General features: G+C 42.1%; 1 protein-coding gene across 1 annotated transcript in view; it reads left to right on the forward strand.

The window, feature by feature from the left end:
* Positions 1-13,029, forward strand: part of LOC147659366 (alpha-1,2-mannosyltransferase ALG9-like) — a gene marked incomplete at its 3' end in the record, with an annotated part of 102,454 nt that overhangs the window by 23,745 nt on the left and 65,680 nt on the right. The window contains exon 3 of the mRNA XM_086951797.1: positions 6,138-6,272. Within this exon, the coding sequence (XP_086807923.1) occupies positions 6,138-6,272 (135 nt within the window). The remainder of the gene's footprint in view (positions 1-6,137; positions 6,273-13,029) is intronic.

Consider the following 13,029-nt stretch of genomic DNA (forward strand, 5'->3'; position numbering starts at 1 on the left):
GCAGCTATCGATGCCCAGAAGAACAACTTGAGCGCGAGCCTGATAGTGGGTGCCATCTTGGGTAACCCCTATTCACCACGGACTTACTGCACCACGCTTCATGTAACCACAAGATCGCCGCATTTCTCATGGCAGAGGAGGCGGTGGGTGCACGAAAAGGAGTATGATATTGCTGCTGATGGCAAAGAGTCATGTTGCTCGCAAGGTAAACAGATGTCCTACTGGGCATTTAAATCGACCTGGAATGTCTTAATATGTTTAGGATTGGATCAGATAGGAGCTACATTTAACCCATGGGTGGGTTTATGTTGCAAGGTAGCGAGTGTATGGAAATAGCATCTGCACCTGCTAGGGTTAGAGGGAAATCGTACACGTGTGAACCTACAAGTACGATATGGTTTATGTTAGTGTGAATCAGACGTGCAGGCCAGGGGATGTCCCTAATATAAGATATATGCCTTTTGGCATTCTGAGGACAGCCGTGGTAGTTAAGATGCTACTGGGGCGTTTGACTTGAGGTATAGATGGGGTGGGTCTATAATGGTGATCAGGTCAGAAGACTCCAAGAGATATTTTCGTTGAGTCCTGACCGGTCAGTTGCTAGTCGTAGGACCCACTGTTGTTCAATGCGAAACGGGGCATTTTTGGATATCCCAGGGTGTGTCTCAAGTACCCCCCATTCAAATGAATCAGATGAGTGTTGCGCCTCTTTGAAATGGGTGGTCATTTTGGTGTTGTTCTTCTGGCACCTGAAGTTACTTCTGTGTTCCATTATCTGGATTTTCACTGGCCTTGAGGTCATCCGATGTACAGCAAATCACACCTGCACTTTAGTATATAAATACAGTTTGAGGTGTTAAAATTGGTATGCGCGGTCATCTTCCAACTAACCCCATTAGGAAACCTCAGTTCTTTGGTGACTTTCGTGAGGTGGCACACTGAGCACGAGCCGCACGGCTAATGCCCAATGACCAGAGGAAGAGCTCACAGTGTTCTTTGCCAATTGCTCTGTTGTATCTTGGGTCTTGTGTGAATTAACATACCCTTGATGTTATTGGTACGTTTGAACGCAAACCTTGGTATGGGTAAGTTTAGTGTTCCTGTTTTGAGGATATTCCAATGTTTGCAGATTATTTTCCTTATTCGGTTAGAGTCTGGAGTATATGTGGTGACACATGCGATTGTCAGATCAGGTTCTCCAATTCTGTCTTCCAACAGGTTCTCACGATTATTGTTTTGAGCTCTTTTGCACGCGGTGTCAACAACCTGTCTTGGGTACTCCCGCTGGAGAAGGTCTTTCTTCAGTGTGAGCGACTCCTTTTTGTAGTCAGTTAAAGTGCTGCAGTTCCTTCTGATGTGAAGGAACTGACCAAAGTGTAGGTTCTGTCTCAGGGCCCTAGGATGGTGACTACTAAAAAGTAAGAGCCTGTCGGTCGGCTTGCGATAGAGGGTGGTGGGGATCTTATCACCCTCTAGTCTGATCAATAAATCAAGAAACGGAATCTCTGTCTCTGAGATGGTGCTGTTAAAGCTCAGAAAAGGGTTCAAGGTGTTAATCCATGTGTAGAATTCATCGCATTTGTTTTTTTTTCCTTTCCAAAGAATCAATATATCATCGATAAATCTTTTCCACATGAGCACGTTTGTCATGTATGGATTTCTGGGGTTAAAGAACTCTTTCCTCGAACGATGACATGTACATACATTCCAGGCTCGGCGCAAACATGCTGCCCATCGACGTGCCCTGTGTTTGATGGTAGAGTTGGGTGTCGCATTCAAAGAAATTTTCTGTTAGTGCTAAAGTGGCACATTCCAATTTGAAGGACACTGGAGTCTGCGAATTCCACTCACTACTGGCCAGTGCATCTTCAATTACCTTGAGTGTTGCCCTTTGCAGGATGTTGGTATAAAGGGCCTCAACATCCAGCGTGACCAGTAGGTCTACTGATTCTAGATGTTGAGTGCCCTCAAGCAAACGTAGGACATCTGTGGTGACCCTGAAGAAGGAGGGAGTTGCCCTGACCAAGGGTTGTATGAAGTGGTCAACAAATTTGGACAGATGTTCCAGAATAGCCCTTTCCCAATGCCCAGTTGTTTTTAGCAAGTAGGAATCCAGGCCAGGAGACATTCGGAGCAGTGCTAATTCTCTTATTGAACATTTCTTCCGTACTTTCTGCCCTCTTTTAGTTTGCTTTTTATCCATAAACAAAAATGTAACCTTAAATCTGTCAGTTTTACTAATGACAGATGAGTTATGAAAAAGGTGAGGCAACAACAAAAACAAAACTCCTCTGACATATGAGAGCCAAGGTATATTAATGCCCTTATCGCAATCTAGACATTCTGTAATGGTTAGGCAGTTAATATTTGCTTGAGGATTTAGCCATACCATGAGCCAAAGGGTTGGGTGCCAATTTACTAAAGCCCTCCAAAACAGGTTTTCCAATTCCTCGTGACACACTTAGCTGGGGCAGGAAGGAGGAAGGCACAACAGAAGACAAAGTCATCAATTCACCTCTGTTTGCAAGATGCTGGCATTTGCATATGCCCAGACCCCAGCCTCATATAAAAACATAGACACACACTGTCTTTTATACATTTCTAACATAGGGGCAAGTTACTTAATTTCTATCTTCAAAGAGATGTTAAATAGAGCGCCCACAGACTGCATACATATATGCTACGTATTGAAAGGTTTCTGTTTCAAGAATACGAGGAATCAAATATGATCCCCAAATAGGGAAAGATATATACCACTATAATTTGTTACCCTTAATACTGAAAGTTCTCAGAGTGGAATTGTGTGGCCCACAAATCATGATTTGCAATTTCAAAAAATTAGTTTCTAAATCTAACTCAGTCATGAACATTGAAATGAATAGCACTAGTGATTCCAAGCTCCTCAGAGTGCACGTCTTTAAGACTCCAACATCCACATCGAGTGGAGCATGAATCTGCATAAAGTTAATTAGGGGTACCTCAAAATCATGTGTTTTTTCAAATTATTAATATAAAGAGGGAATAGAATGGGTGCCATTACACAACATTGATGGACTCCTCGCTACAACTTGAAATCTGGAGAGTATTCACCTTCAGCTCATAGGGCACTCTAGCCCCTAATTTCCATGTAGTTCCACAAGAAAGTGCCCCAAAGGAATATCTTGAACAAGATCCAAAAGGATTTTCCAGAGTTTAGATCAGTTAACCCGATTGAAACAACAAGAAATGTCCATGAAGGTCAGGTACAAGTGGCAACCCTTAGTTGCAACTTATTTACCCGGGATCAATTGGAGGTTCAGGGATTGCTCCATAATACCCAGGCCTTCACGGGACCCATACTGGCAATGGTTGATTATGTATTTATTCTTCATCCAAGCTCTGATCCTATTAAAAATAATTCTACCCAGAATCTTGATGGTGGCGTCAATAAAAGAGAGAGGTCAGTAACACCCTGATTGTAAACTATTCCCTTTTTTAAATATGAGCACAATGGTGGGGGAAAACCATGATTTTGGAATACGATTCCCAGTTATCTTATTAAAAACTATATTGAACATAGGGGCCCACAAGCCATTATAATACTTAAAAATATCCATCTGAACCCCATCCGGCCCAGGCGCTTTCACGCAAGGCTCCAACAGGGCATTCACGCAAGGCTAGAGAAACCTTCCCCAGCTCAATAAAAAATGAATGACGTGAAGAATCTTTGACACAGATAATATTACTGTTATTGTGACAGAATTCCTGTATAAATATATACATACCTGTGGTTCTGTGAATGGGTATGTGAGTGGGTGTTTGCGAGTGGGTATATGAGAGGTTGTATAGGGGTGTGAGTGGGTTTGTGATTGGTTCTGTGGATGATGTCATTTAAGATGTCATCAGTAATGTCATCTGTGATATCCCTGATCATGCCATGAGTGATGTAATATATGAGGGTCATACGCATTGCATTGTGGGGCATAAGTTATAATTAGCTCAGGTAACTATAACAGCTGAATTTCTATGGTTCTGTACGAGTGAAATCTGAGCCTAACTTAACATTTCTGTAATCCTTTGGAGGGATATACATATATATTCACTAGAGATGTGAGTAACCCATGGATCAGATGCGATGTGAGCGCTTACGTTTTTTAATCTTCATCTCACCACTTGCTCTTAGAGCTCTCACTGTGTTTAAAAAAAAAGTTGATGTTCCTATTTTCACATGCTGCCAACATCTGATCCCACTTTTGTTTTTTGAGGTCCTTCTTTCTAAGTTTGATTGTTGTCTTATTGGAAGTATGACATGCAGCAATTAGACTAGTATCGCTCAGTATAGATTTCAAGGCTGCCCATAGATAGTGTGACCAACCATCCATAAATTTCAAGGACCGTCTGTTATTTCAGTGTCTAGTCCGTCATCCATTATAATTCTTTTTACGGAAGCCTTTTGTCTGTAATTCTGAGGTTTGCAGGAATCTGTGATGCCCCCTGTGAAACGTCTCCGAGGTTTTACGGCAGTCACTGTTGGGAGCCATTTCTTTCAAGTGAAGAGGCTTCAACAGCTCCTCCCAACCCTCGCAGACTTGTAAATTAGCCCCATTGTCATTCTGTCTGCGGCCAATTCTGTCATACAGAATGACAATGGGCCATATTGCAGTTACAGCATGTGGTGTGACTGTGCCTGCATCGGCCTAGGGCACCACAGCAGGAATGCATGAGCTTTAGGAGACACACAGACCATATTCTTTCAAAAGAAGTCTATCAAATATACCTAGCCCGTATTTCAAATTAATAAAAAATAATTTAATTTAAAAAGTACTCTGTTAACCTATTTTGCAGTTTCAGATAAGATAACTATTTTTATGCAAATATGAACAGTGGCTCTGACTTTGTGCCATCGCTCACACTGATAGTTTAGTAGTAGTTTGTCACCCTACCCATAGGTGCCTTCTACCAAGTGACCAAGGTGCATCAAACCATTTGGTAGTATAATGTTTTTACTCTGCACAGGCTTTAATAGAGATGCTTTAATTCCCTGACAAATTGTGATAAACTGGTAACCAGGAAATCTTCATTGGCCCAATATTTTAGACTGAGTTCAAAATGACTGAAGAGCCTTAAGAAATCCCTCAGGGTCTTTTAATCTCCAAAACAACCTGAGCCCATTGACGTTGTTGCCAAAACATGAATGAAAGCACAATAGAATTAGGTAGCTATGTGAATTCCTTTCCGTCAGTGTTATCAATTCACTGCTTCCCTAGTAGGGTTTTTAACAGAGGTCCTTACTCAGAAGGAGGTATATGAAGATAGACTAATCCATTAGGAGAGGAGGCCTCATCCACGTAATCTGACATGCTTCATCATAGGCCACCTCTCCTCACGCTGGTAGGGTAATAGCACCAGGGCAGACTTGACCTCCAGGTGAATCTGATGGAGGGAGTTCTTAGATAAGGTATGCTTTTGGACAAACAAGGGATCCAGATCAGATTAAAATTACTAGAGGTAACCAAGTTTTCATGTTTAATGCTGTGAGCCTTTGGTGTTTCTAAAAACAACTATGCGATGGAGCGAGAGGACAATGGCTCGAACTATCATCCTTATCCCAGCATGTCCCCCAACGCCTGTGCCCCCTCTGTTCTCACGTCGTCAAGAGACACATTGTGCGTTCTACCTGAAAGAGGTCCTCATCCAGTTGCAGGTACAGGTAGTCAGATGAGCGCGTCTCCATATTAACCTCGTTGTTTGACTGGGTACGCGTAATTTCAGGGCGGTGCCACACCGCCTCAAGGGACCGTGGGGATTATAGTCCCTTGGTCTGCTGGTTGAGTATGGGCGCTGGTAGTTGTCAGCAACTATATAAAACCTTTTCAAGTTATTCAAATTGCTATGGTGAGGTCTCATTCTCTCTTCCTAACTCTTTTTTTATTATTGTTCAGATCATACCAATGTCAGATTGTTGGATCTCTCAAACACGTATGTACTCTTTCTAGAGAGAAAGTCTTAGATAGGTGGAAACCTGGAGAATTGGACAGGTGCCTTGCATCCTCAAAGGTCAACAGTATAAAGCACAAAAGTGTGCGCATAGAATGATTTTTTTTCCAGAAGAATAATACTGTTCTATTTTAATGTGTTTATTCTTCTTACCTTTGCAGACACACTACCTAATTTATGGTAAAGGATTCCAGACATGGGAATACTCCCCGGACTTTGCAATTCGCTCTTATGCATACCTTTGGCTGCATGCCTTACCTGCCTGGTTGAATGCAAAAGTCTTGCAATCTAATAAGGTAATACAGGTATTTTCTCTTGCTTGTCACTGTTGGTGTAATTTGTTCTTTTTAAGCTCTTTGCTGGGAGAGGGTGAAAAAATGTTAGATATAATACCATTAGCTGTTTACTTAATACAAGTGAATGTAGGTCACACACAAATAACAAGTGTTATTTTGACCCTTCTGAAAGATACCCATAAACAAATTAAGGTGAGTGAAGAGGTGCTGTATAGCATGGGCTAACCCTCCTTTGACTCATAACTTTACACAAACTATAGAGCCCAACTCGATTGGATCAATCTAAGAACCCTTTCTTTGACCTGAGGAGAAAACAATCTTTAAAGAATTCTCACCCACCTTGGTGGCATGCTTCATCATAGAGTTTCTTCCTATTCCGTTGCGGAACAGGTCGTGCTAAAACCTATGAGATGCATAGGAGCACTTTGTTGGAAAAGGAATAGGGTGGAGACTTGGGGTAGGGTTACTCTTTAAAAATACCTGCCTGGTATCCCTTACATTTTAATCTGACGCCAGCTAGTATGATTATTAGGGTCAACCTGTTTCTGGCACTTATCTTCCTAAATGCTCGTGGGTTTTGTCAGGACCAGTTGTACTACCACAATCCACACTTATTCCATAATGCTGACGTAACTGGTGAAAGTGCTATTTCTTCATAATTGCCTTTACATTTGTAGACTAGTCACATCGGTAAAATGTGGGATTTAAATCTTTAATTAGCTCAATTGTGTCTTCCAGAAAGAAATTCTAAAATGTCATGTTCCTGTGACTAAGCCCCTTGTTGTAACCAGTATTGGTTTCTGACATCTCTTTGGCTGGTGGATGAAAGGTTGAGCTATCTGATTTTTGTTTTGCACTGGAAGTACACTCGGATGATGTTGAACTAGTAAAGTAGATAACAATATTATCTGCTATTTGTACAGAATCAATGTCTGTTTTGAAATTCAAACCCATTCCTTAGAAGAATATGAGACATCATTTGTTTTGGTGGAAAGATAGTCTATTTGGCTTCAATGGTCAGAGTTTTATTGAGGTTCCTCTGTAGCTTGAGTGTCCGCTAACTGAATTTCTGAATAGTTTTCTTGGTAAACTCTTTTTAGTTGTCCTGTTTGGCTTTAGGTATTTTCAAAATCAGAAGTAAGCAAATTTGTTTTTTAATTTTGACACTTCAAAGAAGTGTTTAATAAGACATATCCTTTACTGTCAGTTGAGTAGAATAGCAGTTTCCAGTGCGAGAGAATGTGTATGGTAGTCAGAGTTATTTTTATTCCTCCTAGACCAAAACTGTAATATTCCAGGAAATTGGGTTTGTCTTCACATGACTCTTTATCAATATTGGGAGTACATAGGATGATATTCAATGTGTGCTATTGTCCTTCACAAGCCTACGTACTCATAGATTGTTCAGTGTCATGTTCGTGTGAATCTGTGCCTTAGATCTTGCAGATGGTTTGTCGGATGGTGCTCAGATATTGAAATGAAACCAGAGCAGCAGGCTCAGCCATGACAAGGGAAAATGCATGATTAGTGGAAGTATGGCCTGCAACTAACCAGGGAGTAGCATTTACAAACAGTTGTGTCAAGTGCCAGTGCTGTGTCAATATTGCTTTTGTGGAATCTCTTTGCATACTCTTTCCGAAATGGATAGATTCTATTGCTGATAGTTTTATATTTGTAATTGTTCAGGGTCCTTTTGACCAGTCATTCCTTAGCAATGAGCAGTCAATGCACAGCCGTTGCTAAAAATTTAGTCACCAGAAGAATTACTATATATACAGCTATGATTTTTTTTATTTATAAGGAACAAAACTTCCAGTTTCTTTAGCTGCGGAAAGTTACGTTTTTTGAATGCGGATTGATACTAGTTGAAATATTTGTGCTTGGACCTGTGAAAATTTCAGAGTGATGGAGAATTTGACTAGTTCTAGATTCTTATCCTGAGAAGCTCACCATAGTGTTTTTGTAATTGACTCTCACCTCACTCTATTTATTATGTCTATAATTTCTGCACAGTGGGGAAAGCTTCTGTTCTCCTCCATTATCGATGATAATAATGAAGTTATGGTCGACACCGCTAAATCTTTATTGGCTACATTCAATGGTTATTTCCAATCAACTGTTTTAAGTGCCAGGTGATCTGATCATGTTATGACTATTCTATAAAAATGTTTCCTGTTTGACCTCGTAATTAAGGCCATACATCTTGACATAACTGCTCATCTCTGGGGCAAGGTGCCTCATGAAGTGTACTTTAATCATTTAGTCTAACCGTAAAACAATAGTTTTCCTAGAGACTCCATAATGTATGGAAAGCAGTTCACAATCCTCTTTTCTGAGATTCATTCAGACTTCTGCATGTGGTGCTACATGTGCTTCAGAATGGAGAACAACCGTGAAACAAAAGTACTTAGTTGAAACTAAAGTGTCCAGATCAATTAGAATGCATTTGTGAGGAACTTACAGGTAAAGTTTGACTGACGTTATTAATGTGGGAGACCTAGGCATCTCTCTGCAGAATGGTCATAGGAATGCAATAGGTTTTAGATAAATGCCCACAAAATTGGAAGTTCTTTAGTAGACACAAATGTTTGCAATTTTTGTCCAGGAGCCATGTGGATACCATTTGGCACCCACGTTGTTCTAGCATAGTTGGAGCAGAAAATGTGGCAAAAGGGCAGGCTTTTAAGGAGGAGTGTAAGGGATGGGGACTTGGATAGGAAAAGTAATTGCAGTGTAGGACAAAAAATAAGTAAAATAAATTCCTTATTTTCATACTGTAGGCAAGTATAGGTTTTGGGAAATAGTTGCAAGTCATGACGGGCCCCTATCACAGAACTAACTTAAGACAAAATCCTAAACTTACTATCATTTTGGTATTCACAGAAGGCACTCACTCATTTTGGTATTCACAGAAGGCACCTACTCATTTCGGTATTCACAGAAGTTAGGAGTCCTAACTTTAGGACTCCTAAATGCCTTCTGTGAATACTGAAAGTCTTAAAGTTAGGATTTTTCTCAGTTTAGGAGTAGTAAAGTTAGGACTCCTAAATGCCTTCTGTGAATACCGAAAGTCTTAAACTTAGGATTTTTCTCAGTTTAGGAGTAGTAAAGTTAGGAGTCCTAACTTTACCAGGTTTGTGATCACTTGCTTAAGGTCTTTTGAAGGGTCGTGGGTTAATGGTAGATAGTTCTTTTTATCATCTAGCAGCCTATTGCATTCAAGTTCGTAGTCTGTGGTATTCATGACAACTACCGCACCCCCTTTGTCTGCTGGTTTTATAGTTGTTGCGTAGCTTGTCAATAGCTTTGAACTCTTCTGCTATCATGTTTTTAAAGATAGTGGGGTCTCCCAGTTCTCAATATCATTAAAAACAGCCTGGTCAAACGTAGTGATCTCCACTGGTATGGTGTAAGGAGGGGGGTGAAAGATGATTTCACCCGTAGTGTTGAGTCCCCTACCGTACCTTCCTGTGTCTGTTCTTCCTTCCCCTCAAAGAAAGCTTTTAACTTTAACTTCCTCTCTTCATTCTGCCTATATCTACCCCGGAGACCCAGGAGTCCTTGTTCCTCGGGTTCCGGTTGATGAGGGCGTCTCTAGGTACCAAGAGGGTGCCTAGCTTCCAGGGCGTGAGTACAGCGCGCTACTATTAAGATAAGTACCTTTCCCTCCCTCGAGGCTAAGATTGCTGGCCATACTGAACCCCCCCCCCCCCTCTCTTCTCCTTTTTTCTCCCAACAGGGTGTGCCGATTAGCTATCACCCCCCTCCCGAGACCCATGATGTGCTGTAACTAAGCACTCTTGTAAGGATTTCTTATATTCGCCCTCTGAGCAACCTAATAGTGTGTTTTTTTTATTAGCCCTGCAACTATCATCTAGTTTAAGTATGTTTGGAGATATGTTTGAAGATATTTTGACCCAGTATCTCGAGACTCTGTTACTGATTGTAATACATAGACATAGGCCCTTCACTTCGTTTTTGCCCAGATTGATGTATTTACACACAGAGACCCACTTTTTTGAGGTCTCCCCTTGGTAACAGCTAAATCTGCTATGAGCACGAGTATATCACAACTGTCACTCGTGCATTGGTCTGACTACCTTATTCACTCTAGAAGCATCTTAAACAAAGCTATCAAGCATTGTACGTTCTTGGATGTTGTTTAATCTATGTCATCCTTCTCTTTATGTTGTTTGTTTTTGTTATGTTAATGTCTCTGTTGCACACAGAATAAACTCGGTTCCACTCCCAAAGGAATCTGATGTATAAAAATATTTTTGAAGGCAATTTTTAACATAACTGTCCTCTGGTAGGGTGGGCCTTAGCGCGCCCATACCGCTGAGGCAGCTACACACACCACTGTAAATACTTACACACACTGGTCCTGATGAATGCCTGATAGAACTTTTCACTTAGGCTGAAACATGTTGACCGCTCTTTATACTAGATTAACAGTGGACCTTTAATCTGTGTCCGTTATCCTTCATATACTTTTTATCCGGACCATTTGGCGAAACCAATAAAACCATTTTTTTCGACTCAATTGGCCATTTTATCTATCCCCTCACAATCACAATACCAGCTCCGCAGTAACCTGGCGTTGAAGCACACCAGGGTGGCATTCGGCCACTCCTGGTGGGGCCCAATGATGAAACATGTCACCGACCAGGTCGGTGAGTGAGGGCCTTCATCAAAACTTATTATGGTTTTCCTTCAAACAACATAGTTAATACACTTTTTGTTGCTTCAACCTGTAGTTATTCCTTTCTATATGACGCTCCTTTGCTGTTGTGAAGTATTTTTAGGGCTCGAGCCTACGTCACACTGCATAGCAGTGTAGGCGGAGCCTAAGAGTCCTGTAGATAGCGTCTTCGAGAAGCTACCTAAAAACTCCTGGCTGCTCGTGATTTTTTCGGCCTTTTTTATGCCAGCTGCATTCCGATCGGCCTTCTCCTGCGTGTGTTTTCGGAAGAGAGCACGTAATAGGCCATAGGCGGTAGAGTAGCTCCGCCTATTGCATATTCTGTCCGGACACGTGCAGGACAAGGGCATATTTCTTCAATTATCGCGGCTGTCAGGACCCGCGGTAATTGAAGACAGATGCTGGGCGCGCGTGCACCAGTCTCGAGTTTTTAGGGCTCGGGGCTACGGGCGCGCACCACTGCTCGTTTACTTTTACACTATTGCCGTTTTTGCACCGAAGCGTCAGGCAGTAAACGAGAGAAGATTCGATGGATAGCAGCCGTCTTGTTTTAAAGGTGCCCCGATGTGCCCACGTGATCTCTGACATGTGTTGACTGAGGGACACGCATGCAGCGTGCACGGCTCGCAGCCTGGAGCTGTCGTGCCCTCGTGTTCGGAGCTGTGGAGTGCTGTTGAGTTCCGTAAACTCAGCCCCGGCCTGACCACAAGTTGAGGGAAGTTTATTAAGTTTAATATTCCGCCCTCCGCATAATGCATGCAAATAATGCGGCACGCGGGGAAGTGAAATTTATTTTATTTATGCTTTGTGCGTGTCTTTAGTGCTATTCAGCCTAAACTCTTGAAATCTGGGGCGATGAAAGGTAGCAAACTCCGTGCATGCATGAGCGGCTTAACAAAGAAAGCAGAGGGGCTGTCCGGGGTTCACAATAGTACCACAGCCTCCCCGGTAGATGGCGGAGGTACTTGGACTGTTTATGAGGACTTTGTTGGGGGAGCGAGCGGGTCACCGACAGTTCGTTTTTCCAACGCAGGTTCCCAAACATTTCAATATATTGCCTTTCCCCTGCTCCTGCTATGGCACGTAGTATCGTAGTTACTGTACTCTACTGAAGGGCCCAGTGCTACCACATCAGTCGATAGGGAATTCATTCGCCACTTAGATGCATTTCGAGTCGCTTTCTAGACGCTTCTCAGCGGAACACGTGTTTTTCTTTTTACCTACATTTCATAGTTACTTATTTTGCATTATGAATCCTCCGATGTTGGCAGTTGTATAATTGTGGCAGAGGGAGGCAAAGACATACTTCTCGGCGCTCTTCGGAGGTATGTAGCGCTATATAATTTAAGGCTCGCAGCACTTCGAAGTGGGAGGCCTGTTGAAACATCAAGCCTGTATAATAGTGCAGAACTCACACTGGCACTTGCTAATCCTGTTATCTTCAAATTAATCAAGAAAGAGGCAAACTAAACTCTTCTGTGTGCCTGTATCCCCTCAATTTTTTCTTTATTTTGGGCAGAGAATGGGAGACTTTCACATAACCCTAAATATAGTTTATTTCCATTTCCTAACTGCATCAGTGCTAGAAAGATAGCTTAGTGGGTTAATGCTCCCGCTGCAGGTGTTTCTGTGCAATTTTATAGGCCCATTACTACTAACAACATTAGTATTACTTTTCTAGGGTACCCAAGGCCCCCAGGTCAAACATGTGATGCTCTTCACCCTCTGACGCTACAGAAACAGTACTCAGAGTGAAAAACAGCATCCAAGTGCAGTCATTCAGATTATCTCTGTGGGTGTTACTGTATATGCCCCGACAAGCACAAACACAGGCTGTACATTTGCGACGCTAGCCCACATGAAAATATCGCTATACGTAGTCACCAGGGCCTTTTGTAAGAGTTTTTATAGTTTCGAGTTTGTTTTTACAAAACTTAAAAAGACGGGGTGCCGGCCGTCCCCTCATGAAAGTTCAGAACATACTTTAGGGTGCAAGGATGTGGGCTGGGGCAAGGGGTGTTGGCACAGTGTCCCCCACACCTCCCGAAACTACAA

This window comes from Lissotriton vulgaris, unplaced genomic scaffold (genome assembly GCF_964263255.1).
Source record: "Lissotriton vulgaris unplaced genomic scaffold, aLisVul1.2 SCAFFOLD_2582, whole genome shotgun sequence".
Lineage (NCBI taxonomy): Eukaryota > Metazoa > Chordata > Amphibia > Caudata > Salamandridae > Lissotriton > Lissotriton vulgaris.